Below are 25,570 nucleotides of genomic sequence, written 5' to 3'. Positions count from 1 at the left end.
ATTACACTTCTATGCGTCGGTTTACCTTTCTGCTACCTTTCTCTTTTTAGACATCTTTGTATGGTCATTAGCGTTTTAAATGACCACACCTGTCGGGGGCGTGGCCGCTGGAAAAAGCTATACATGCGCATTCCCTCTGTGAATTAGAACATGCATGTTTGCATGCAAGATCCATAATTATGGTACAGTCTAAAATATTACTGGTAATAAGGATGTTAACAACAGTCAGAACAAAATGACAATAACGTCCATTGCTTGTTTCTACGTGCAAATTAGAATGGATGTTTATTTCTTGAAACAGAATAAATTCCCTCAACACCAAAGTCAGGGCAGAACAAAATTGTGTTTATTTTACTCTTTGGTATTCTTTATACATAATTGCATAGCACAATGGTGAAAAAACATTGTAAAATCTTTGGCACTACAACTGTGATACATGGTAGCCTCAAATTTAAAATAGACAATATATCAATATAGAAATGCAATAGCAGTGATAATTATACTTTGCAATGTAAAGCAAATATATTAAATGGGTTTTTATTAAAAATCCTTCATCAAAATGTTCATAAAAAGGTTCCATTCGAGACCATCAAAAATGTAAATTTCTAATAATTCAGTGGTCAATATTCCATTTGATAGGTCATGGATTTACATACACCATGTGATAACAACTTTCTATTATTTTCTCTTTGGAAAACTTCCTCAAAAGTTTAGCTATGGCTTCTGCATTGGTCATCTATGTGTCTTGGAGAACTATGCTCCCTTCTCACTCAAATATTTTTGTTGGCCTCTGTGTACCCTGCGTGTACCCTGCGAACAAAAGTAGTTGAAATGTTCATTATGACATAATTTCAACCAGTTTTGCCTGCATGGTACCAGTCTAATAGAGAATTGGATTGTCTTAGACTTTTCTCTCTCTCCCTTTCTCTTTCTAGTCACCAATGTTGTCTTATAACCCAGAAAGAGTCCAGCTCTGATCTCTCTCTCATTCTCTGCGACAAAACAAAATGGCTGACAGATATTTGTTCAACTTCGCAACTAGAAAAGAGCTGGGTCGTATTCATTAGGCACCAAACGCATTGAAACAGGGACGGACTTGGACTTGTCCAATAAGAAATGCTCATTTACGTTTTCTGTTGCAAAACATTTTAAATTGTTATGTGCCCTAATGAACACGACATACACCTGGTATGGGAATTATGGAAGAAGAAAACATAGGATGGGCAGTGTTCTTCTCGGTGCTCAGCCAAAGAGTTTGATGAAGCAGGGGTGGCAGTAGGGCTTGTTCTCCTGCTCTTTGAAACAGCCCTTGCTGAGGGGCTTGAGGCAGAAGTGGCACACCAGGTGGTGCGGGTGGAATTTGGCACCCATGGCGGTGACGCAGCGGCCCAGGATGGGCTGTTGGCACGCCTGGCACATGCTGCCGCGCGACTGGTGGTAGTGGGCCTCGCACAGCGGCTGGCCCTCGTGCTCAAAGAAGCTGCCGTTGACAAAGGGGCAGTAGCACTCCTGCAGACACGACAAAAGGCAAAGGGAGTTGAGTTGGAGATGAACATGTGATAAAAAAAAATGTGTGGTGCGTGGTTTGTGTGGTGTTCAATTCACATTCGTAACAAGTGTCCGTGTTAGGCCAATCTTTGTCCTTATTGACATAAAGACACAGACCCCACCCCCGACAAACACACACACTTACCCTGCACACAAAGCACTGCGGGTGCCACAGGGAGTTGAGGGCAGAGATGTAGTTCTCCAGGATTGGCTGGGTGCATCCTTGGCAACGGGAGGCGAAGAGGGACAAGAAGCACTGCTGGCAGTACTGCTGACCCTCGCGGTCATGGAAACCTACAGAGAGGGGAGGAGACACAGGCGGTTAAGTATTATGTAAAACAAATCAAGAAACATAGAAAATGTATTCCAAATACATGGTAGTACATTTACATTCACTCATTGAAATATATGCCAAAATACATGCCAAATTGGAAGTAATGAAGTAATACGTGTGTGTAAGCCTCAGTAGTAGGGTCATTCCATGAAAAGAGGGCCTTTTGCGTAGTGTAATTTGTGTAATATTATTATTTTTTCACGTAATTTTAACATTTTGTTATAAAAATTGTAAACTTCATAAAAAACACGAACAAAGGCTCTAAAATCACCCAAATACATCATTTTAGAAACGGCAACGCTCTCAGTATAGTGATGCAGGTCTTTGGATGTTGTACACATGAAATTGTGTCATTCCGAACTTTATCCGTAATGTTATATTCCATTTTGGTGGACTTGAGCGATAGTTTTCCGTATGGGAGCATGCACATGCTTTCTCGTTCCCATTGTAGTGATAGAAAGCAAGCTTAACAAAAAGACAAAAGTTGTTCAAACATTTCTATCCCATCTATCTATGGGTAATAGGGTTGACATGTTATGTTCAAACGCTTTCTACCACAAAACACCAGCAAATGGCCAAAAAGAGTAGAATCAGTTCACCTGCTTTTACACTATGATTTGACTCTTACCTGTTCAATGTTTCTTTTTAATATTTTTTTTTAAAGGAATGGTTTCCCTATATTAAAACGAGAGCTCAGTTCATGAAACAGGATTGACCTTAAAATGAGGGACAAATGAATCACTTATCATATAAAATAAATAATAATCTTAAAAAATGACTTTGTCAAAGCAACAAAAGAACTAGGGCAAAAAGAAGATGAGAACAAAAGAAGATGGTGAATACTTGGGGAAATGTAGGGGTTAAGTGGGTTAAAATCTTCCTTAAGTCAGAAAAACGGGAAAATGTATTTATATTATTAAAAGACACTTCATTTAATATAACAGGCTTTTAAAATTCAATATTGGTACACAATTTTTCAAATATCAAAGGGCTGCAAAAGGCACTCTATTTGTGGAACAACAAAGTAAGTGTGTTTTCTGGTGTTGTATTGCTGAGGACCATGGAACAAAACAACCCATAGTTCATTATTGTCTACATCCCAGTGCGGCCCTTGGCAGGAAGCGTGGGTTTATTACCTTCCTCTCCGAATGCCCGGCTGCACTTGACGCAACAGAAACACTCCGGGTGCCAATTCTTGTCCAGGGCGGTGACCATTTTCTACACAGGCAACACAGAATTTTTTTTTTTTATGGCTTCAGGTGGCATACACACTTTGTAAGGGCTGTATAACTAAGGCTAATATCACTGGACATGTTAATGAAAACAAGAAGGAGTGTAATGGAGGAAATTGTCACGTTCCTGACCTATTTATGTTAGTTGTTATGTGTGTTAGTTGGTCAGGACGTGAGGTTGGGTGGGCATTCTATGTTTTCTGTTTCTGTGTTGGTTTTGGGTTGCCTGGTATGGCTCTTAATTAGAGGCAGGTGTTTGGCGTTCCTCTAATTAAGAGTCATATTTAGGTAGGCGTTGTCACAGTGTTCGTTGTGGGTGATTGTCTTCCGTGTCTGTGTCTGTACACCACGCGGGACTGTTTACGGTTTGTTCGGTTTGTGTAGCCTATGTTCCTATTCGTGCGTTTTTCTTGTTTTATGTAAGTACGTCGTCTAGGTCTGTCTACACCGTTTGTTGTTTTTGTTAGTTTAGTCAAGTTCGTGTTTTCGTTAAATAAATCATGTCTTTTCACTACGCTGCGCCTTGGTTCCCTCAATACTCCTCCTCTTCAGATGAAGAGGAGGAGGACTGCCGTTACAGAATCACCCACCAAGAATCCAGAACCAAGCAGCGTAATTTGGAGCAACGGGGAAGTATACAGGACTTGTGGAGTTGGGAGCAAATATTTAACGGAGAAGGACCATGGGCTAAAGTGAATCACCGTCCATGGGAACAGCTGGAGGCAGCTCGGAGAGTGGAGGAAAAGAGAGAGAGGAACCGGAGTTATGAGGGAACGCGTCTTGCACGGAAGCCCAAAAAGCCCGTGAGTAACACCCAAAAATTTCTTGGGGGGGGGCTAAGAGGTAGTGGGCCAAGGGCAGGTAGGAGACCTGCGCCCACTTCCCAGGCTTACCGTGGAGAGCGGGAGTACGGGCAGGCGCCGTGTTACGCAGTAGAGCGCACGGTGTCTCCTGTACGAGTGCATAGCCCAGTGCGGGTTATTCCACCTCCCCGCACTGGTAGGGCTAGATTGGGCATTGAGCCAGGTGTCATGAGGCCGGCTCAACGCGTCTGGTCTCCAGTGCGTCTCCTCGGGCCGGCATACATGGCACCTGCCTTACGCATGGTTTCCCCGGTTCGCCTACATAGGCCGGTGCGGGTTATTCCACCTCCCCGCACTGGTCGGGCGACCGGGAGCATTCAACCAGGTAAGGTTGGGCAGGCTCAATGCTCAAGAGAGCCAGTACGCCTCCATGGTCCGGTATTTCCGGCGCCACCTTCCCGCCCCAGCCTAGTACCTACAGTGTCTACACTACGCACTAGGCTACCAGTGCGTATCCTGAGCCCTGTTCCTCCTCCACGCACTCTCCCTGTAGTGCGTGTATCTAGCCCGGTGCCTCCAGTTCCGGCCCCACGCACTAAGCTACCAGTGCGTCTCCAGAGCCCTGTACAAACTGTATCTTCTCCCCCTACTAATCCTGATGTGCTTGTCCTCAGCCCGGCGTCACCAGTTCCGGCACCACGCACCAGGTCTACAGTGCGCCGTATCCGGCCTGAGCCATCCGTCTCCCCAGTGCCATCTGAGCCATCCGTCTCCCCAGCGCCATCTGAGCCATCCGTCTCCCCAGCGCCATCTGAGCCATCCGTCTCCCCAGCGCCGTCTGAGCCATCCGTCTGCCAGGAGCCTGCAAAGCCGCCCGTCTGCCATGAGCCTGCAAAGCCGCCCGTCTGCCATGAGCCTACAGAGCCATCCGCCAGACAGGAGCCGCTAGAGCCGTCAGCCAGACAGGAGCCGCTAGAGCCGTCAGCCAGACAGGATCTGCCAGAGCCGCCAACCAGACAGGATCTGCCAGAGCCGCCAACCAGACAGGATCTGCCAGAGCCGCCAACCAGACAGGATCTGCCAGAGCCGCCAACCAGACAGGATCTGCCAGAGCCGCCAACCAGACAGGATCTGCCAGAGCCGCCAGCGAGCCATGAGCAGCCAGAGCCGTCAGAGAGCCATGAGCAGCCAGAGCCGTCAGAGAGCCATGAGCAGCCAGAGCCGTCAGAGAGCCATGAGCAGCCAGAGCCGTCAGAGCGCCATGAGCGTCGAGAGCCGTCAGCCTGCCATGAGCGTCGAGAGCCGTCAGCCTGCCATGAGCGTCGAGAGCCGTCAGCCTGCCATGAGCGTCGAGAGCCGTCAGCCTGCCATGAGCGTCGAGAGCCGTCAGCCAGCCATGAGCGTCGAGAGCCGTCAGCCAGCCATGAGCGTCGAGAGCCGTCAGCCAGCCATGAGCGTCGAGATTCGTCAGTCAGCCATGAGCTGCCCTTCAGCCTGAAACGGCTAGATACCCAGAACTGCCCATCAGTCCAGAGCTGTCTCTCTGTCCGGAGCTGCCTTTCAGTCCGGAGTTGCCCCTCTATCCTGATCTCCCTCTCTATCTTGATCTACCTCTATATTCTTATCTATCTCTCTGTCCCGGTGCTGTCCTTATTAGTGATGTTATTAAGAGGATTTTGTGGGGGTAAAAAGAGGGTGGACATTCTTAGAGGGAGGAAGCTAGGATGGATTATGGTGGGGTGGGGACCTCGCCCGGAGCCTGAGCCACCACCGTGGTTAGATGCCCACCCAGACCCTCCCCTAGACTTTGTGCTGGTGCGTCCGGAGTTCGCACCTTATGGGGGGGGTAATGTCACGTTCCTGACCTATTTATGTTAGTTGTTATGTGTGTTAGTTGGTCAGGACGTGAGGTTGGGTGGGCATTCTATGTTTTCTGTTTCTGTGTTGGTTTTGGGTTGCCTGGTATGGCTCTTAATTAGAGGCAGGTGTTTGGCGTTCCTCTAATTAAGAGTCATATTTAGGTAGGCGTTGTCACAGTGTTCGTTGTGGGTGATTGTCTTCCGTGTCTGTGTCTGTACACCACGCGGGACTGTTTACGGTTTGTTCGGTTTGTGTAGCCTATGTTCCTATTCGTGCGTTTTTCTTGTTTTATGTAAGTACGTCGTCTAGGTCTGTCTACACCGTTTGTTGTTTTTGTTAGTTTAGTCAAGTTCGTGTTTTCGTTAAATAAATCATGTCTTTTCACTACGCTGCGCCTTGGTTCCCTCAATACTCCTCCTCTTCAGATGAAGAGGAGGAGGACTGCCGTTACAGAAATTAGTTATATACAGTAGGTAAACACAATGTATTAATTTTGACACCATTTTATGTAAGTACATAGACATTTGTGGTGAAGTAGACCGTATACACACACATACACACTCCTGCACACACACAAACAAACACACACACAGTGTCAGGTGGAGGTTTTACATTGAGTATGGGCTTGTTGCAGTGTGCGCAGTGGGGAGAGTAGAGGGTAAAGTAGTCCGACTCGCAGTACGGCTGACCGTCCTTTTCGAAGAAGTTCCGGCTGCCCAGTTCTGTCTCACACTCTGAGCACACAAAGTGTTCCGGGTGCCATACCCGCCCCAGAGCAGTCACCACCTGGAGGGTCAAAGGTGAAAGGTCAGTAATTTAATGGTTATTCACACTACTGAACCGAATCGAGCCAAACTGTACTGAGCTGGCCTGGTTACGCATCCACCATAGTTACTGGAACCATGCTGCACAGGACAGTGTTAAAAGAAAACATTCGAGCCAGCACAGTGGGGTTTGGGTTGGCACAAGTGTGAAAAGGGTACTGGCTTGCTCATAGATTAAGCACAAATGTGATGCATTTCATGTGAAACAGAACAAAGTTAAGAACTTTCTTAGCAAAAATTGTTACGTTCTACAAGGCACAGGAAGAATCTCCACAATGGGACAGTGTTGAGCGATCACCTGTCCTACAACCGGTTTCTGACAGGCCGAGCAGCTACCCTTGGAGGATGTGGGGACTCCCTGCCTGGTTAAATCCGATTGGAGGAGCCCCAGCATGCTGTCCAATGAGCCGCCGGAAGAGGCTTGTGGGGGCGGGACCGGATGCTGTGGTACTGTGATCACTGGTGTGACAGCTGGAGCTGGCTAATAAGAGAGAAGGAGAGTTAGATAACATACCAATGATCACCTGTGACACAAATGTCAATGTGATTAGGATGCATTAGGACCAGAGAGTGCATGGTGATTCTTGTCATGCTTTTGAATTAGTTGAACTGAACGGGCGTTCCGAGTCGTCTATGTTGCAATCGCACTGCACTGATTATTAGATACAATACCTGGTGAAGTCATCGGGCATTGTGAGATCTGAACCCATACTCACATAGCATCTCAGAGTATGAGCGCTGATCTCTGATCGGTTTTGCCGTTTAAATATAAATGAATAAGATAGTCATCTGATCCTAGATCAGCACTCCTACTCTGGGAAGCTTTGTGAATACTGCCCTGAGACCAGTAACATCTCAGGGAACTAAATCAATATGATATGGCAATCTTCTGAGTCATTCCGACTCCTCGACTGCAATAGAGACGACTTGGAACACAACCATTGACACCGGCAAGCAGACAGGGAAGGACAGAGACAGACAAGCATATACTTGTAAACAGAGAGTAAAGCTCAATTCAGAGTGCACAGCCGCAGAGACGCGACAGTCCGCGCGGCCCATTTACGAACCTCATGTAACTGGCTGTTATCAAGTCGCGGGCGACGTACGTCACAATAGACCGCATGGCTCTGCGGCTCCGCAGTTTTGAACTCTGTAGCGTTCTTAATGCGTAGAGCATGAGTGGATAACGATAGACAAGCAGAGAGAGAAAGAGGACTATATATAAATGCAATGCATCAAGAACATTGTACTGTATATACAGTATTATAAGATGATCTGCAACATTTTTGTGACGCAAAAGAGTACAGATTTGTGCAAAAATACAGTAAACATCATTATAATCTGGCAGCGGGATTTCATTTTTTACTTTTCTACAACAATGTGTGTTCGGTAAACTGAGCGGTAGCCTAGTGGATAGCGTTGGGACAGTAACCGAAAGGTTGCTGGATCGAATCCCCGAGCTGACAAGGTAAAAATCTCTTGTTCTGCCCCTAAGGAAGGCAGTTAACCCACTGTCCCCCGGGCGCCGAAGATGTGGATGTCGATTAAGGCTGCCCCCTGCACCTCTCTGATTCAGAGGGGTTGGGTTAAATGCGGAAGACACATTTCAGTTGAAGGCATTCAGTTGTACAACTGACTAGGTACCCCCCTTTCCCCCCAATGCATAAAGAGATGTCACCTGATCACACACTTTGTTGAAGGAAAGTTTAAAGTTCAATTACACTGGCAGATTATAATGAGGTTTAAAGTATTTTTGCACAAATCTGTACTCTTTTGCGTCACAAAAATGTTGCCCGTAGCGAACTAAACTGTGCAGTAGCGTACAGGCTGTAGTGTTTAATGTGAGGTGTACAGGTTGGTAGTGGGGCTCTTACTGTGCTCTGGACTCTGAAGTCAGACAGAGAGGCCATGAGTTTGTCCAGCTCAAGTGTAGCTGAGGTGGCTGACGGCTTCACCGAACTGAATGAATTAATACATTTATTTTATCATTTAAAACACAAGTTAAGCTTTTCCAGTTGGAGAGACAACATTTCAGACATAAAAAATGATAAAGGATGAACACAACTAGAGTACAGGATCGTGTTCATTAGTCAAACGGAAGAAAATAGACTGAAACAGGGAGAGACTACCTTAACTTAAGAAAATAATAAACATTCATTTTCCATTGCAAAACATTTGTAAAAGCATTCCCTAATGAACACAACTTTGGAAGGAGATAAAGGGGCAATCGGCAGTTGCTACATCCATATTTGGACTTATACATTAATTATATATACCCATTGATTCTTGAAGAGAATCTAATTTATAAATGCCTCATAAGCTTATTTCAACTGTTGTACCCCATTAGTACACAAAATATAAGCTTGTGTTACTCCAATGTTTGGAAACATTGTAAATGTAAACAAATACTATAGAGCTTCAAAACATGCTTAAAACTATAATTTTTATATTTTGGATGGTCAGTGATTGCATCCATAGCTCGGTCTAAGAATTTGAGAGTGATTACATTTCTCCAGGCCCATCCTTCAGCTTTCTACCAAAACGTTGTTATTGCTTCAACTGCTGATTGGTCGTTTAACTGAACACATAGCACTAAACACACTTCAACTACAGTAGGAGCACTAAATAGACAGTATCCTGGAACAAAATATAATGCATTCCAAATGGCACCCTATTCCCTACTATAGTGCACTACTTTTTTTACAAGAGCCCCTGGTCAAAAGCAATGTACTATAAAGGGAATAGTGTGCTATTTGGGACGCAAACCAGTGTTGAGGCCTTTAGGGCAGGGTTCACCAACTGGCGGCCCGCGGGAGATTTTATGTGGTCCCCCAAGTTTTATGAACACTTTTGTATATATACAGTGGCTTGCGAAAGTATTCACCCCCTTGGCATTTTTCCTATTTTGTTGCCTTACAACCTGAAATACATTTTTGGGGGGTTTGTATCATTGGATTTACACAACATGCCTACCACTTTGAAGATGCAAAATAATTTTGGGGTGAAACAAACAAAAAAAGACAAAAAAAATGAAAACTTGAGCGTGCATAACTATTCACCTCCCCAAAGTCAAAACTTTGTAGAGCCACATTTTGCAGCAATTACAGCTGCAAGTCTCTTGGGGTACGTCTCTTTAAGCTTGGCACATCTAGCCACTGGGATTTTTGCCCATTCTTCAAGGCAAAACCGCTCCAGTTGGATGGGTTCTGCTGGTGTACAGCAATCTTTAAGTCATACCACAGATTCTCAATAGGATTGAGGTCTGGGCTTTGACTAGGTCATTCCAAGACATTTAAATGTTTCCTCTTAAACCACTCAAGTCAAGTATTGCTGTAGCAGTATGCTTAGGGTCATTGTCCAGCTGGAAGGTGAACCTCCGTCCCAGTCTCAAATCTCTGGAAGACTGAAACATGTTTCCCTCAAGAATTTCTCTGTATTCATCATTCCTTCAATTCTGACCAGTTTCCCAGTCCCTGTCGATGAAAAATATCACCACAGCATGATGCTGCCACCACCATGCTTCACTGTGGGGATGGTGTTCTCAGGGTGATGAGAGGTGTTGGGTTTGTGCCAGACATAGCGTTTTTCTTGATGGCCAAAAAGCAACATTTTTGTCTCATCTGCCCAGAGTACCTTCTATCATATGTTTGTGGAGGCTCCCACATGCCTTTTGGCGAACACCAAACGTGTTCGCTTATTTTTTTCTTTATACAATGGCTTTTTCCTGGCCACTCTTCTGTAAAGCCCAGCTCTGTGGAGTGTATGGCTTAAAGGGGTCCTATGGACAGATACTCCAATCTCTGCTGTGGATCTTTGCAGCTCCTTAAGGGTTATCTTTGGTCTCTTTGTTGCCTCTCTGATTAATGCCCTCCTTGCCTCTGATTAAAACCCTCCTTGCACTCTGACATTTTTGAGAATGTTTTGGATTTTTTTTATTTTTTTTATTTCACTTGCAGTATTTTCATTTCACTTCGACTATTTTGTGTATGTCCATTACATAAAATCCAAATAAAATCTATTTAAATTACAGGTTGTAATGCAACAATATAGAAAAAACACCAAGGGGGATGAATACTTCAGCAAGGCACTGTACACAGTACCAGTCAAAAGTTTGGACAAACCTACTTATTCAAGGGTTTTTCTTTATTTTTTACTATTTTCTACATTGTAGGATAATAGTGAAGACATCAAAACGATGAAATAACACATATGGAATCACGTAGTTACCAAATCAAAATATATTTTAGATTCTTCAAAGTAGCCACCCTTTGCCTTGATGACAGGATTCTCTCAACCAGCATCATGAAGAATGCTTTTCCAACAGTCTTGAAGGAGTTCCCACATATGCTGAGCACTTGTTGGCTGCTTTTCCTTCACTTTAAGGTCCAACTCATTCCAAACCATCTCAATTGGGTTGAGGTTGAGTGATTGTGGAGGCCATTTCATCTGATGTAGCACTCCATCACTCTCTTTCTTGGTCAAATAGCCCCTACACAGCCTGGGGGTGAGTTGGGTCACTGTCCCGTTGAAAAACAAATTATATTCCCACTAAGCACAAACCAGATGGGATGGTGTATCGCTGCAGAATACTGTGGTAGCCATGCTGGTTAAGTGTGCCTTGAATTCTAAATAAATCCCAGACATTGTCACCAGCAAAGCACCCCCACACCATCATACCTCCCCCTCCATGCTTCACAGTGGGAACCACACATTTGGAGATCATTTGTTCACTTACTCACAAAGACATGGCGGCTGGAACCAAAAATCAAAAATTTGGACTCATCAGACCAAAGGACAGATTTCCACAGGTCTAATGTCCATTGCTCAAGTTTTTTGGCCCAAGCAAGTCTCTTCTTCTTATTGGTGTCCTTTAGTAGTGGTTTCTTTGCAGCAATTCGACCATGAAGGCCTGATTCATGCAGTCTCCTCTGAACAGTTGATGTTGAGAGCCAGCTTCATCAAAGCGCTTGATGGTTTTTGGGACTGCACTTGAAGAAACCGACCTTCATGTCTTAAAGTAATGATGGACTGTCATTTCTCTTTGCTTATTTGAGTTGTTCTTGCCATAATATGGACTTGGTCTTTTACAAAATAGGGTTATATTCTGTATACCACCCCTACCATGTCACAACACAACTGATTGGCTCAAACGCATTAATAAGGAAAGAAATTCCACAAATTAACTTTTAACAAGGCACACGTGTTAATTGAAATGCATTCCAGGTGACTACCTCATGAAGCTGGTTGAGAGAATGCCAAGAGTGTGCAAAGCTGTCATCAAAACAAAGGGTGGCTACTTTGAAGAATCTCAAATATAAAATATATTTTGATTTGTTTAACACTTTTTTGGTTACTACATGACTCCATGTGTGTTATTTCATAGTTTTGATGTCTTCACTATTATTCTACATTGTAGAAAATAATAAAAATAAAGAAATACCCTGGAATGAGTAGGTGTGTCCAAACTTTTGACTGGTACTGTATATATTTTTTTATCTCATAAAATACTCTACAAACACCAGAAAATCAGCTACTAAATTTTAATTATGAAAATCTGTTCCCAAGTATTGAATGCATAATAGAGACATGATCATATACAAATGTCAGCAAGGTCCGAAATTATCGTTTTAGTCAAATATTATATCTGTTTGAGAATCTTGCGGTCAATTTGCAGTCTACAAATTATGTTCCGGCCCCCCGACCATCCGTTCAAGAAATAAATTGACCCGCAGCTGAATCTAGTTGACGATCCCTGCTTTAGGGTATATGGAGGGTGTATATGGGTACCTGGGGTAGGGTGTTGTGACCTTGTCCTTGGACCCCTGGAACTCTTTTATCTTGTCCCTCTCATCCTTTTTAGTGGTGGGAAACTGGGCCAGAATCTCATCTACCAACCAAAGACAAAGATGAGCACACAAAGCATGAATACCACATGTAGAGAAAATGTTGCTCGCACACACACGCACGCACGCACGCACGCACGCACGCACGCACGCACGCACGCACGCACGCACGCACGCACGCACACACACACACACACACACACACACACATACCAGTATGAAGTTGACCTTGTTTACATCATCAAACATTTACCAAACACTGTCCAGTGGAGGCTTGTGAGGGCAAGCCTATACTGACCTGTGATGTTGAACTGGGTGGCGTTGAGCTCCTGCAGAAGGTGGTCCAGTTCGCTGAGACCCCCTCCTAACACAGAGGAGGAGGAGAAGGCCGGAGGGGGAGGGTCCGCCATGCGGGGGGAGCGAGGCTTATTCACTGTGCTGGAGGGGACATAGGGAGAGAGAGGGTGAGAGAAAGAGAGAGTGAAAAGGAGAGAGAGAGAGATGGGGAAAGAATGTTATAACTCAAACAAATTAATGGGGGGGACTGAACCAACATTCATACACTACCATTCAAAAGTTTGGGGTCACTTAGAAATGTCCTTGTTTTCCATCAAAACATACATGAAATGAGTTGCGAAATGAATAGGAAATATAGTCAAGACGTTGAAAAGGTTATAAATAATGATTTTTAATAATTGTGTCGTTCAAACTTTGCTTTTGTCAAAGAATCCTCCATTTGCAACAATTACAGCCCTGCAGACCTTTGGCATTCTAGTTGTCAATTTGTTGAGGTAATCACCGCATGCTTCCTGAAGCACCTCCCACAAATTGGATTGGCTTGATGGGCACTTCTTAAGTACCATACGGTCAAGCCGCTCCCACAACAGCTCAATAGGGTTGAGATCCGGTGACTGTGCTGATAGAATACCAGCTGACTGCTTCTTCCCTAAATAGTTCTTGCATAGTTTGGAGCTGTGCTTTGGGTCATTGTCCTGTTATAGGAGGAAATTGGCATACAGGGTATGGCATGGCGTTGCAAAATGGAGTGATAGCCTTCCAAGATCGCTTTTACCCTGTACAAATCTCCCACTTTACCACCCCCAATGCACCCCCAGACCATCACATTGCCTCCACCATCCTTGACAGATGGCGTCAAGCACTCCTCCAGCATCTTTTAATTTATTCTGCGTCTCACAAATGTTCTTCTTTGTGATCCGAACACCTCACTTAGATTTGTCTGTCCATAACACTTTTTTCCAATCTTCCTCTGTCCAGTGTCTGTGTTCTTTTCTTTTTATTGGCCAGTCTGAGATATGTATTTTTTTTCCAACTCTGCCTAGAAGGCCAGCATCCCGTAGTCGCCTCTTCACTGTTGACGTTGAAACGGGTGTTTTGCGGGTACTATTTAATGAAGCTGCCAGTTGAGGACTTGTGAGGCATCTGTTTCTCAAACTAGACACTCTAATGTACTTGTCCTCTTGCTCAGTTGTGCACCGGGGCCTCACACTCCTCTTTCCATTCTGGTTAGAGCCCGTTTGCGCTGTTCTGTGAAGGGAGTAGTACACAGCGTTGTACGAGATCTTCAGTTTCTTGGCAATTTCTCGCATGAAATAGCCTTCATTTCTCAGAACAAGAATAGACTGACGAGTTTCAGAAGAAAGTTCTTTGTTTCTGGCCATTTTAAGCCTGTAATCGAACCCACAAATGCTGGTGCTCCAGGTTCTCAACTAGTCTAAAGAAGGCCAGTTTTATTGCTTCCTTAATCAGAACAAGTATTCAGCTGTGCTAACATAATTGCAAAAGGGTTTTCTAATGATCAATTAGCCTTTTAAAATGATAAACTTGGATTAGCTAACACAACATAACATTGGAACACAAGAGTGATGTTTGCTGATAATGGGCCTTTGTACGCTTATGTAGATATTCCATAAAGAATCTGCCGTTTCCAGCTACAATAGTCATTTACAACATTAACAATGTCTACACTGTATTTCTGATCAATTCAATGTTATTTTAATGGACCAAAAATGTGCTTTTCTTTCAAAAACAAGGACATTGTCACGTTCCTGACCTGTTGTCTGTTATTTTTGTATGTGTTTAGTTGGTCAGGGCGTGAGTTGGGGTGGGCATTCTATGTTTTGTGTTTCTATGTTTAGGCCATTGGTAATTAGCCTTATATGGTTCTCAATCAGAGACAGGTGTTTGTCGTTTCCTCTGATTGGGAACCATATAAAGGTAGGGTGTTCACACTGTTTGTTTGTGGGTGGTTGTCTTACGTGTCTGTATTGTATGTTCGTACCACACGGGACTGTAGCGTTTTGTTTGTAGTCTATTCCTGTTCGTGAGTTCTTCGTGTTATATGTAAGTTCTCTATTTCAGGTCTGTCTTCGTTCGTTTTGTTATTTTGTAATTATTCCAAGTGTTGTTTCGTGTTCGTCTTCGTGGTTGAATAAATTCATTATGTTCTCAAAACCCGCTGCATTTTGGTCTGATCCCTACTCCTCCTCTTCGGACGAAGAGGAGGAGAACAAGCGTTACAGACATTTCTTAGTGACCCCAAACTTCTGAACGGTAGTGTATATTCAACAATATGATTTAAATATTTTATAAACATTCATAAATATAGTGTATATAAAAATGTACCTGATGCCCTGCTGGTTTGTTACAGGAATGCACATTCTTGGCACCCGAATAATCCGGACCCTGTTTGCAAACCCTCTTAGGGTAAAACTACTGAAAAATAACCCTATCATGTATAAAGTATAAACTCCACAATGTAGCATTTACATTGGGACACCGCAAAACCAATATTCGGAAGCCAGTCTTTGGCTGGTTTTTCACATCAACAAAAGACCATCAATCAAAGTAATTCAATCAAGTTGGGGGGAAATCATGCAACGTTGTCTATCTAATCTGATATCATACCCATGTGAACCTAAATCGATTATAATTTGTGGAAAACATGGGTTCATGCAAGGCCTATCGAAGCAAATACATTTTCAAGAGAGATAGGGTTGGCAGGATCCCAAATGATCCAGATTTGAGAATATTAGCTACATATCCAGAGACCAAAAAACTGAAGGGACATGTTTTATTTGCAAGGGCTATTGAGTTGAGGATCGTGTGGTGGTTGCTTCATTGCATGCTTCTATCCAACTGTTGCCAATCGTAGGTTATGTATCCTACCGCGTCAGACAGGGCAGTCTATGCACCAAAAGGCCAAAGCTTACCAAAAGCAACATTTGAAGAAAGCGGCAGTAGCCCAATGATGATAGTAAAATGATGCTTTGTTACATGTAACCACACAGTTTGGCAATTTTGGACTGACAGTGAAGCAACCACCACAGAATCATCAACTCAATACCCCCTGCAAATAAAAAATGTGTCCAGCTGGTCACTCTTCCACCGACCAACAGCGAGGTGGAGCTCCGGCTGGAGGCCCTTCCACCAGCGAGGAACGAGGTGGACCACCAGCTAGAGGCCTTTCCACCAACAAACAATGAGGTGGAGCTACGTCTGGAGGCCCTTCGACCAGTTAAGAACGAGGTGGAGCTCTTGTACATTACTGTAAAGAAAGTACTTTTTTACAGTAATATACTGTTAAACCAAGTTTCTTTGGAATTTACAGTAACATACTGTAACGTTTTTACAGTAACTTACAGGTAACGGCTGCCAGTAAGTTACAGTAAAAACAAGTTACGGTTTAAACAGGGTAATGTACTATTATGACGACTATTATGATTTTATTTCACATTAAGTTTTTTTTTAAATCTGATATTGACAAGATTGGACATGTATGTCACAAAGGCAACCCCATTACAGTAAACATGTATCCAAAATGAAGTTACCAGCGTCTTTTTGATGGGGTAACTTCTAACCCTAACCCTAACCCACACTGATGTACTAAAATTGCATTGGGCAACACAGTACACAAATACAATAATATATGCCATTTACCTAACAGGCGCTTTTATCCAATGACAACAGTGAATCCACACATTTTTGTATGTGACCCCAGTGGGAAAAGAAACCACAACTCTGGTGTTGCTAGTGCCATGCTCCTACCAACTGAGCCACACAGGACCACTACAATACATAAGTACAATACAATACTGTAAAATACAATACAGGTAGAAGGTCCCCATGAGTGTGCCAACCTCCTTTAGGCCATGGATGAGGCATGCAATGACATCAATCCTGACCTACTGTGTCAGGTTTGGATTCTCCATGCCAAAAGATTTTTCTCCAGATGCATGAACAATGAGGACATTTACTGTGATGTCGATGAGAACCTATGCCCAAATGCTCAAGACAGGCTTGAACCAAACTAGTGCCTGCTAATAAAACATTATTTATTTATTTATTTTAAACCTTGTTTCTTTCAATTATTTAATTTGTTTCATTTGATTACAGTACACCTACAGTGCCTTCAGAAAGAACACTGAACAAAAGTATAAACAAAACACGTAAAGTGTTGGTTCCATGTTTCATGAGCTGAAATAAAAAAAAACTAGAAATGTTTCTTATGCACAAAAAGCTTATTTTGCTCAAATCTTGTGCACAAATGTTTTATATCCCTGTTAGTGAGCATTTCTCCTTTGCCAAGATAATCCATCCACCTGACAGGTGTGGCATATCAAGAAACAGCATGATCATTACACAGGTGCACCTTATGCTGGGGACAATAAAAGACAATAGAAGGCCACAATAAAAGGCCACTTTATGCTGGGGACAATAAAATACCACTTTTTGTAACAAAAACAATGCCACAGTGCAATTGTTTTGAGTTTTGAGGGAGCGTGCAATTGTCATGCGCACAACAGGAATGTCCACCAGAGCTGTTGCCAGATAATTTAATGTTAATATCTCAACCATAAGCTGCCTCTAACGTCGTTTTATAGAATTTGGCTGTACGTTCAACCAGCCTCACAACCACAGACCACGTGTAACCACGCCAGCCCAGGACCTCCACATTCGGCTTCTTCACATGTGGGATTGTCTGAGGGAGTATTTCTGTCTGTAATGAAGCCTGTTTGTTGGGGAAAACTCATTCTGATTGGCTGGGCCTGGCTCATCCATGGCTACACCAGTGCCCAGTCATGTGGAATCCATAGATTAGGGCCTCATTTATTTATTTAATGATTTCGGTATATGAACTGAAACTCAGTAAAATATTTGAAAGTGTTGAATCTTGAGTTTATATTTTTTCTCACCCATCAACACACAATACCCCAGAGATCATCAACTAGATTCAGTCGCCAGAAGATTTTTTCTTGAGTGGATGGTTGGGGGCTGGAACATAATTAGAAATAATTTGTGGACTCCAAATTGACCGCAAGAAGCCCAAACAGATATAATGTTTGACTAAAACATAATAATTTGTATACGATCACGTGTCTCTATATTATGCATGGGAATACTTGGTAACAGTTCTCTTAAATTAAAATCACTTGTGACAAACAAAGGAGATGATCGTGGACTTCAGGAAACAGCAGAGGGAGCACCCCCCTATCCACATCGACGGGACAGCAGTGGAGAGGGTAGACATCACGGACAAACTGAATTGGTCCACCCACACAGACAGCGTGGTGAAGAAGGTGCAGCAGCGCCTCTTCAACCTCAGGAGGCTGAAGAAATTCGGCTTGTCACCAAAAGCACTCACAAACTTTTACAGATGCACAATCGAGAGCATCCTGTCGGGCTGTATCACCGCCTGGTACGGCAACTGCTCCGCCCACAACCGTAAGGCTCTCCAGAGGGTAGTGAGGTTTGCACAACGCATCACCGGGGGCAAACTACCTGCCCTTCAGGACACCTACACCACCCGATGTCACAGGAAGGCCATAAAGATCATCAAGGACAACAACCACCCGAGCCACTGCCTGTTCACCCCGCTATCATCCAGAAGGCGAGGTCAGTACAGGTGCATCAAAGCAGGGACCGAGAGACTGAAAAACAGCTTCTATCTCAAGGCCATCAGACTGTTAAACAGCCACCACTAACATTGAGTGGCTGCTGCCAACATACTGACTCAACTCCAGCCACTTCAATAATGGAAAAATTGATGTAAAAAAATGTATCACTAGCCACTTTAAACAATGCCACTTAATATAATGTTTACATACCCTACATTACTCATCTTATATGTATATACTGTACTCGATACCATCTACTGCATCTTGCCTATGCCGTTCTGTACCATCACTCATTCATATATTTTTATGTACATATTCTTCATCCCTTTACATTTGTGTGTATGAGGTAGTTGTTGTGAAATTGTTAGGTTAGATTAATCATTGGTTATTACTGCATTGTCGGAACTGGAAGCACAAGCATTTGGTCACTACATGATTCCATATGTGTTATTTCATAGTTTTGATGTCTTGACAAAATAGTAAAATAAAGAAAAATCCTGGAATGAGTAGGTGTGTCCAAACTTTTGACTGGTACTGTGAATATTATTTGGGGGGGGGGGGGGGGGGGGGTCAGAAAACTTTGGGGGCCAGTTGGGGAATCCTGCCATACCCTATAATGACAAAAGTGAAAACATGTTTTTGATAAATGTTTGCAAAGTGATTGAAAATGAAATACAGAAACAACTAATTTACATAAGTATTCACACCCCTGAGTCAATACCTTGTTGAATTATATGGGTTAAATAAACTAAAAATAAATTAAATCTACTTGAAAATCAAGACCTGAAAATTATTAGCAACAGAATAATGGGAAAATGTTGCAAAATCTAGGTGTGGAAAGCTCTTAGAGACTTACCCAGAAAGACTCACAGCTATAATCGCTGCCAAAGGTGATTCTAATGTGTACTGACTCACGGGGTTGAATACTTATCTAATCAAGCTATATTCGTGTTTTATTTGTCATATATATTTATTTATTTTTACAAATGTTAGAATATTTCTTCCACTTTGACATTACAGTATTTTGTGTAGATTGTTGACAATGAAAGAACCAATGGGATGCTCGAGGGGGAGCGGAGGGCGTTCCTGCAGGAATGCCCACACGAAGGAACGCCCCGAATTGCAGGCTGCAGCTGCACACTAGTGGTGAAAATAGCACCAAAGCAAATTTAAAAAACTGGAACATAATGGGTTGTTGAGGTAAGGAAAGCTCCCACTTTTTTTAACACATATTTATTGGTAACGTTCAGACTCCCATCCGTGCTTTAGCTGTGGTACATGCTCAGTATGTCACCAAAAGTTTGGCCGCAGCCTTTTTGACAACAATCTACAGAAGTAAATTCATTAAGATTTAAGCTGTGGTGTAAGACAGACGAGGATGTTTTTAAAAGACAGTAAGGGAGGGATAGTTGGATATTTCTTTACAGTAAAGTATGGCTGAAACTAATAGCAGTGTTTTCTCTCAAAGACCAAGAGTACTGAAGGAAGAATGCTGATTCTACAGACCAAAACAAGTCTAAAAGTAGTATGCACTGCAAGCATATCTCTCTCCTATTCCTTCATTACTTACTTACAAGTCAGACTTTTCTGGTATGTTATGTGTTTTATTTAATATCGTTCACTCAATTCTTGACTGTTACAACTTCTTCTCTCGAATGTTACAACTTGGACTCTGAGAGAGCAACAATTTATCACCAATATTGCTGTCTGTCAATCTTTCTTGTAAAATCATCCAGTGTTTCCGCTGCACTCAAGGTGCGCCACGGCAAAATCTTTGACGCCACGCAACAACAAAAAATATGGAACATGAACAGATATTTCTGCTGAGGCGCATTTTGAAGATGCTAGAACATTCCACGTGTATTTTTCCTCTGCAAACAAAACAAGTCATTATAATAGAAAAATCTAACAACCCCATAGTAGAGTAGTTTATATATTTACCTAGTAGGCTTGTTGTTGTGTTCTATGCTAGATAAATAGTCCTCTCGTGGCGCATTCATGTTATAAGTGCCATAGGGAGGGAAACGTGCATTCTGACAAGCAGGACAATGCACAACAATTCTTGCAATCGCGAAAACAGCAGTTTTAATGGCTTTTGTTGAAAAGAGGGGAATCCCAGCTTTCTATTCCTACTTTATTTATTTCTCAACTCCTAAATATGCGCGAACTGCACCATTTTAAACCCGGGACTTTAGCAGAAGCATGTTTTAATGCACATTAGCGCTCTGCAATTCACAGTGAGTGTATAGGGGAGAGTGGGACTAAATGTAACACCGGTCAATTGTAGGGTGACTTGGGGTACAACGCCTCTCTACCTCAAAATAATTTATTTGGAATGACTTAAAAAATTGTGATGAGACAGATAAACAGGGAAAGTGTTGGGGGAAAATTGTGACAAAGTGGTTTCTGTGAGAGCCCGGGTGGCGAGTTACCCCAAGTTACCCTTGGGTAGGCCTACATTATATTCAGCGTTTATGCAAGTGTTTTTGGGACATAAAATTCATTGATATGAAAATATCTAGTTAAAAGATCACATTTGAGATCTGGCTAATGATTTGCCCAATAGGGTAAATGCAGATAGGCAACCCGATGCTTCAGGGTATTTATTTGCACTTTGTTGCATCAGTTGGGCTAAAGGTGATCATGTTTATTGCTAATAGCATACTTGATAATATAGACCATGCATAGGCTATATACTGTACATGGCCCAATATGTTAAAATCATTTTAGCAAATAATTTTACCAATGTGTTATTGGGCTAATTTCTGGAGGAGGAAATTCTATTTTAGATGGTGTCAGCATACTTATTTTCATTCATTTTGGAGTAGAATGTCCTTTTTGTCCAGAACTGAGCTCCTTAGTCCTTCTACATAAGAATGTAGAACTGAGACCCCCCCCCCGACCATATCCCCCCACTGCATAAGAATGTAGAATTCACCAAAAAAAGCCAGGGCCATAAACATTATTTCATATAGGGCTGTAAAATAATAGCCTGGTGGAACCAGCTTAATCGCTGCTGCTTTGACCACTCTGTTTTACGTAGTAAAGTAACTAATAATAAAGGAAAATAGTACCTGTACAGTTGTTTGTCTGGGTTTGGGTTCTGAGAACCATTGGACTTCATTGCAGCAGACACCGTCTAAAAGAAAAGTTTCCACATTATAGACATAATTCACTTGTTTTTCAACCAGAAAGTCAATCTTCACTTTTGCTCTGAACTCAATGCTCACCCATCAACACAATACGAGTTATGGTACTTCATAACTATTCTATAAAAACACTTCACTTTGACAAGTTGAGTTTCTAAGCAGGGTCTGATCCCTCCTTACTACCTATCCTCTTTTAGCACTTTATAATTATCTACAGTATAAGACACTTCCAACAGCCTGTTGACTTCTTTCTTTTACCTCACCTAGAGTAGGTAGAAGTTGGCCCTCACCACTGATTCAGGCTCAGATATATTTCCACCCCTCCTAATTGGTTAAGGTTTGGGGCTAAGGTAATCTGATCCAAGTTGTTAAATCTACCTCAAAACTCTTAAAATGTTTCCTATCTCAAACCTCTTACCTGCTGGGGTGTGTAAGCTGGAGGCGGTGGCCTGGTCTGGGCGTTGTCCTGAGGGCTGGCAGGCGCGGGGTCAGATGCCGCCGGGGGATCAGAGGTAAGCAGCACTGGGCACCTGGCCAGGGGAGAGCTGGTGCTCTCTAGGTCAGCGAGGAGGGCGTCTACAGAGTCAGAGAGGATGGGAGTGTGCATAGAATCTCAAAAAATCTATAGATTATATTTATATTTCAATGGGAGTCTTTGTAGAGGAATTCAAGATGTTGTCACTCATACTGTGCAGTCATTCATTTTGCCTCGGAGGGTGGTTAGTACACAGGTATTGGCTGATACCTATGTTGATGGTTAATGCTGGTTAAATACAAGAAATTGGAGAAATGGGAATGGGAATGGAAATTATAGAAGGAAAATAGGAGGGAAAAAAGATGGAATAACAAAGGGATGAGGACATAGAAGCAAAGTATTTTGATACACTGAGAAACTACAGAAAGAGGGTGAAACACACAAACAAACATACATACAGACAGTTACGTACCAAACACAACAATACGAGGACTGAGAGGGTAGTTAGGTGAGTCAGGATCTCCTGAGGGTAGACAGACGGACTCAGTGACCAATCAGAGAGATGCAAATCAGACGCAGGCAGCAGAGAGGACACAGAGAGGCGGGCCAATTAGAGTGAGAATAACACATTGACCAATCAAAGCAAGGGACATCAAATAAGCAAACAAGCTAAAGTCACATGAAAAATATAACATTTCTGTAGACCTTTCTGGACATGCCAAAGTGATAAGGAAGCAGTGGAGGAAGGGTGTTTGTCAACTGATATTGAACTCAAACCTCATTTTCACGAGAAGTACATGCCATTTTAGTATTCCTCCATGGCATACTGCATTTAACAACAAATGATTGACATCATGGATGTATCCCTTTTATGGCCAAAACCAGGCCAATGTGTCTTATTGGATTATTAGACAAACTTACATGGTTTACTTTTGCACACCATGCAAAATCTGAAACAATAAATTAATTATCAAACCATATTTCCAGGAAAATCTATTTTGACAATAATATTTGTGGAAGATGCACAGAGCATCACTTCGTGCAACTTTTGAGCAACTTTGAAGCAACTTCAGAGCAAAATAAGGATATTTCGGAAAATTACTGTTTTACATTTTCAAAATTGAATATTTAGTTGAGGTCGGTGTATTTATTTTAGAGTTTATTTGGTGTTTATATGTACGTCACATTCATAATTTCTTGGTAAGAGGTAGACATATTACACCTACATATGACTGGGGCTGGTGAGACTGCCTTTATCATCCCTGTCTGTGGTCATTTCTCCCACTGATGATTCACACTGGTACAAACATGTGGAGAGAATGTTGTTCGCTCGCTCGCTCGCGCACACACACACACACACACACACACACACACACACACACACACACACACACACACACACACACACACACACACACACACACACACACACACACACACACACACACACACACACACACATTCTTTCTTACTCTCTCCCTCTCTTATACACACACACACTTACAGACTGGACTGCTCATATAAGGAGTTGAAATTCTCTCAATGTGAAATATGACCATATTTAGAGCTCTGCCTGTCGACTGTTTGACTTGGCCATAGCCTCTCTTAACAAGTGGTCTCGCTGAAAAACCCCACAAGTCACACCAACCAAAGAGATCAACATACAACATAACACACAACACTACAGCATAAACACACTGACATAAACACTGTCCCCCTATTTGAGAAACACGTCGCCAGTCACCCAGCAACAACTGAACCTTGAAGTGCAATCCTATCCAGATGTGCTGAACCAGATGCAGACATTCTTCCTCGTGCTTGCTAAGCATAAAATCCCTCCGTTTTGAAATATGTTGCACACACTACTCTTCGAGCGAGTAGGCCACAAGAGCAAATGCTTTGTTCTCTGGTCTGGGGCAGCACACAACCCTCCTATTTTCACTGAACTTCATGAGTCTTGGTGAGCCATCGTGGCCCTAGGCTATTTCAGCGCTAGTTGAAGAGGGCTGGAACATTGCTTTCCATTCTGAAAGTTGCCACCATTTTTAAGAAAAGAGGGATATATGTATTCCTCAACCTCTGTATCAATAGTCATTTGAAAGAGGCTCTTCTAACTATTAAATCCACCCAGTAGTTCACTAACACTAATGATAGTCACACTCTTTTCCCTGATGGCTGAATGAATTACATTGAGATCTTTATTATGTTATGAAGCTCACTAAAGTCCATCTCTGACTCATCGATAGCATTATAGACAGAGAGGGCCTACAGAGGATGTCCAAGATCTAATGTTGATTGAATTTGTGGTTAGAGCTAGAAGCACTGCATGTTGACATAGGATACAGTTACATTAGTATACTTCTTGTTTTCCTTGCATAGAGTTAAGGGAGCATGCTGTTTTACATTGCTGGAGTGGTAAAACAAAATGAAGCTTTTCCTGATCTTCTTTCCTCCCTTAAAAAAGAGGAGCACAATGTAGAGAAAGCAAGATTTGAGTTGGAAGATAATATTTGAGTTGTTTTATGGTTAAAAAGGTTATTCAATTGAGACCAGCGGATTTTCACTAGATAACGATCTCTCATGAACATGGATTATAAGAGACCACCCATACAGTAGCTACTAGCTAGGCCTACATCTAATGTAGTCGATATACTGATACATTCAAAAGCTAACTCTATAGGCACAATAACAAAGACTTGAGGATAAGGGCTGTTTCTTTCAAGTCTAAAATGACCTGCTATAAGTAAAATGCTGCTTGATTAATAGGAATAGGACCCCAGATGCATTTTCAAACATTGTACTATTTATAGGTGATATCTTATACCTAATCATGTTCCTATCTATTATCATAGATTATAAGAAAACATTGTTTTCTAAACTATTCCATTTCGATGTCCATTTACTTTTGCTCCAAATTCTTGCAAAGATGGATCTCTTTCAAAAAAACTAAAATGTTACTTTTTTCATTGCCTCAGTACTCCAACCATCGTTCTTCAATTCCATTAGATAGCGGAGCACGTAGCTACAATGTTTCAAAGAGGGTCAATTTGCAATACATACCCAAATCATCCATGGTAAATTCTGAAATTAGCTTTTTTTCCTCTTGATGTGAGAAAATATTAATATGATCAGCATCAGCTTGTAGTGGATGGTTTATTCTATTGGATCTAGGTCGTCAAACGTCCATGGTATGGCTGGATATATTATCTCTGTAACAGGGTTATTGTCTGCGTTAGCCCCGAATAACTTTTTGGATTCCGTTATCTACTAACTATGCGAGTATAAAAAAAGGGCGTCCCGTTTCTTTTCCTCCACGACTCTCTTCCTGTATTATGCCTACTGGTACCACAGACTGGAGAAGGCGTAGTTAAATTACTGCGGTTACAACCAATGAGTTATATATACACACTAGATGACAACCAGAGGGCGATGCTTTGAAGCCACCACGCCTCCATCTTGGCACTCCCCTAACGGCGTAAAACATATTTAGGAAGCAATAGAAATGCATTAATTAATGTGAACATTTGTTTTTGACACGTTTATTATATTATAGACACCTTAATGCATACTTTCAAAGTATATTCTGT

The 25,570-nt window shown here is 42.4% G+C and overlaps 1 protein-coding gene across 6 annotated transcripts; it reads right to left on the bottom strand.

Moving 5' to 3' along the window:
* Positions 1-324: 324 nt before the first annotated feature.
* Positions 325-25,316, bottom strand: LOC120046390 (transforming growth factor beta-1-induced transcript 1 protein-like). Of its 6 annotated transcripts, XM_038991583.1 has the most exons (13): positions 25,044-25,316; positions 22,456-22,506; positions 21,927-22,084; positions 21,434-21,498; positions 12,743-12,882; positions 12,389-12,488; positions 8,476-8,560; positions 7,669-7,761; positions 6,900-7,082; positions 6,390-6,563; positions 3,019-3,100; positions 1,694-1,842; positions 325-1,509 (listed from the first exon to the last, which is right to left on the bottom strand). In XM_038991583.1, the coding sequence occupies exons 1-13, from the start codon at positions 25,054-25,056 to the stop codon at positions 1,243-1,245; spliced, it is 1,560 nt and encodes a 519-aa protein (XP_038847511.1). In that variant the 5' UTR covers positions 25,057-25,316; the 3' UTR covers positions 325-1,242. The 6 variants fall into 6 exon arrangements, with proteins under 6 accessions (XP_038847511.1, XP_038847510.1, XP_038847515.1 ...); XM_038991582.1 differs by lacking the exon at positions 3,019-3,100; XM_038991587.1 differs by lacking the exon at positions 7,669-7,761.
* Positions 25,317-25,570: the final 254 nt, after the last annotated feature.

This window comes from Salvelinus namaycush, chromosome 4 (assembly GCF_016432855.1).
Source record: "Salvelinus namaycush isolate Seneca chromosome 4, SaNama_1.0, whole genome shotgun sequence".
Lineage (NCBI taxonomy): Eukaryota > Metazoa > Chordata > Actinopteri > Salmoniformes > Salmonidae > Salvelinus > Salvelinus namaycush.
The sequence above is the reverse complement of the archived record's forward strand: the minus strand, read 5'-3'. Positions and strand labels throughout refer to the sequence as shown.

Coding starts and splice junctions, on each gene's coding strand:
- LOC120046390 (XM_038991582.1), bottom strand. Junction 6,564..6,899: donor AGAAACCGGTTGTAGGACAG/GTGATCGCTCAA, acceptor TTGACCCTCCAG/GTGGTGACTGCTCTGGGGCG. Junction 1,510..1,693: donor CGCAGTGCTTTGTGTGCAGG/GTAAGTGTGTGT, acceptor TCGTGTCTGCAG/GAGTGCTACTGCCCCTTTGT.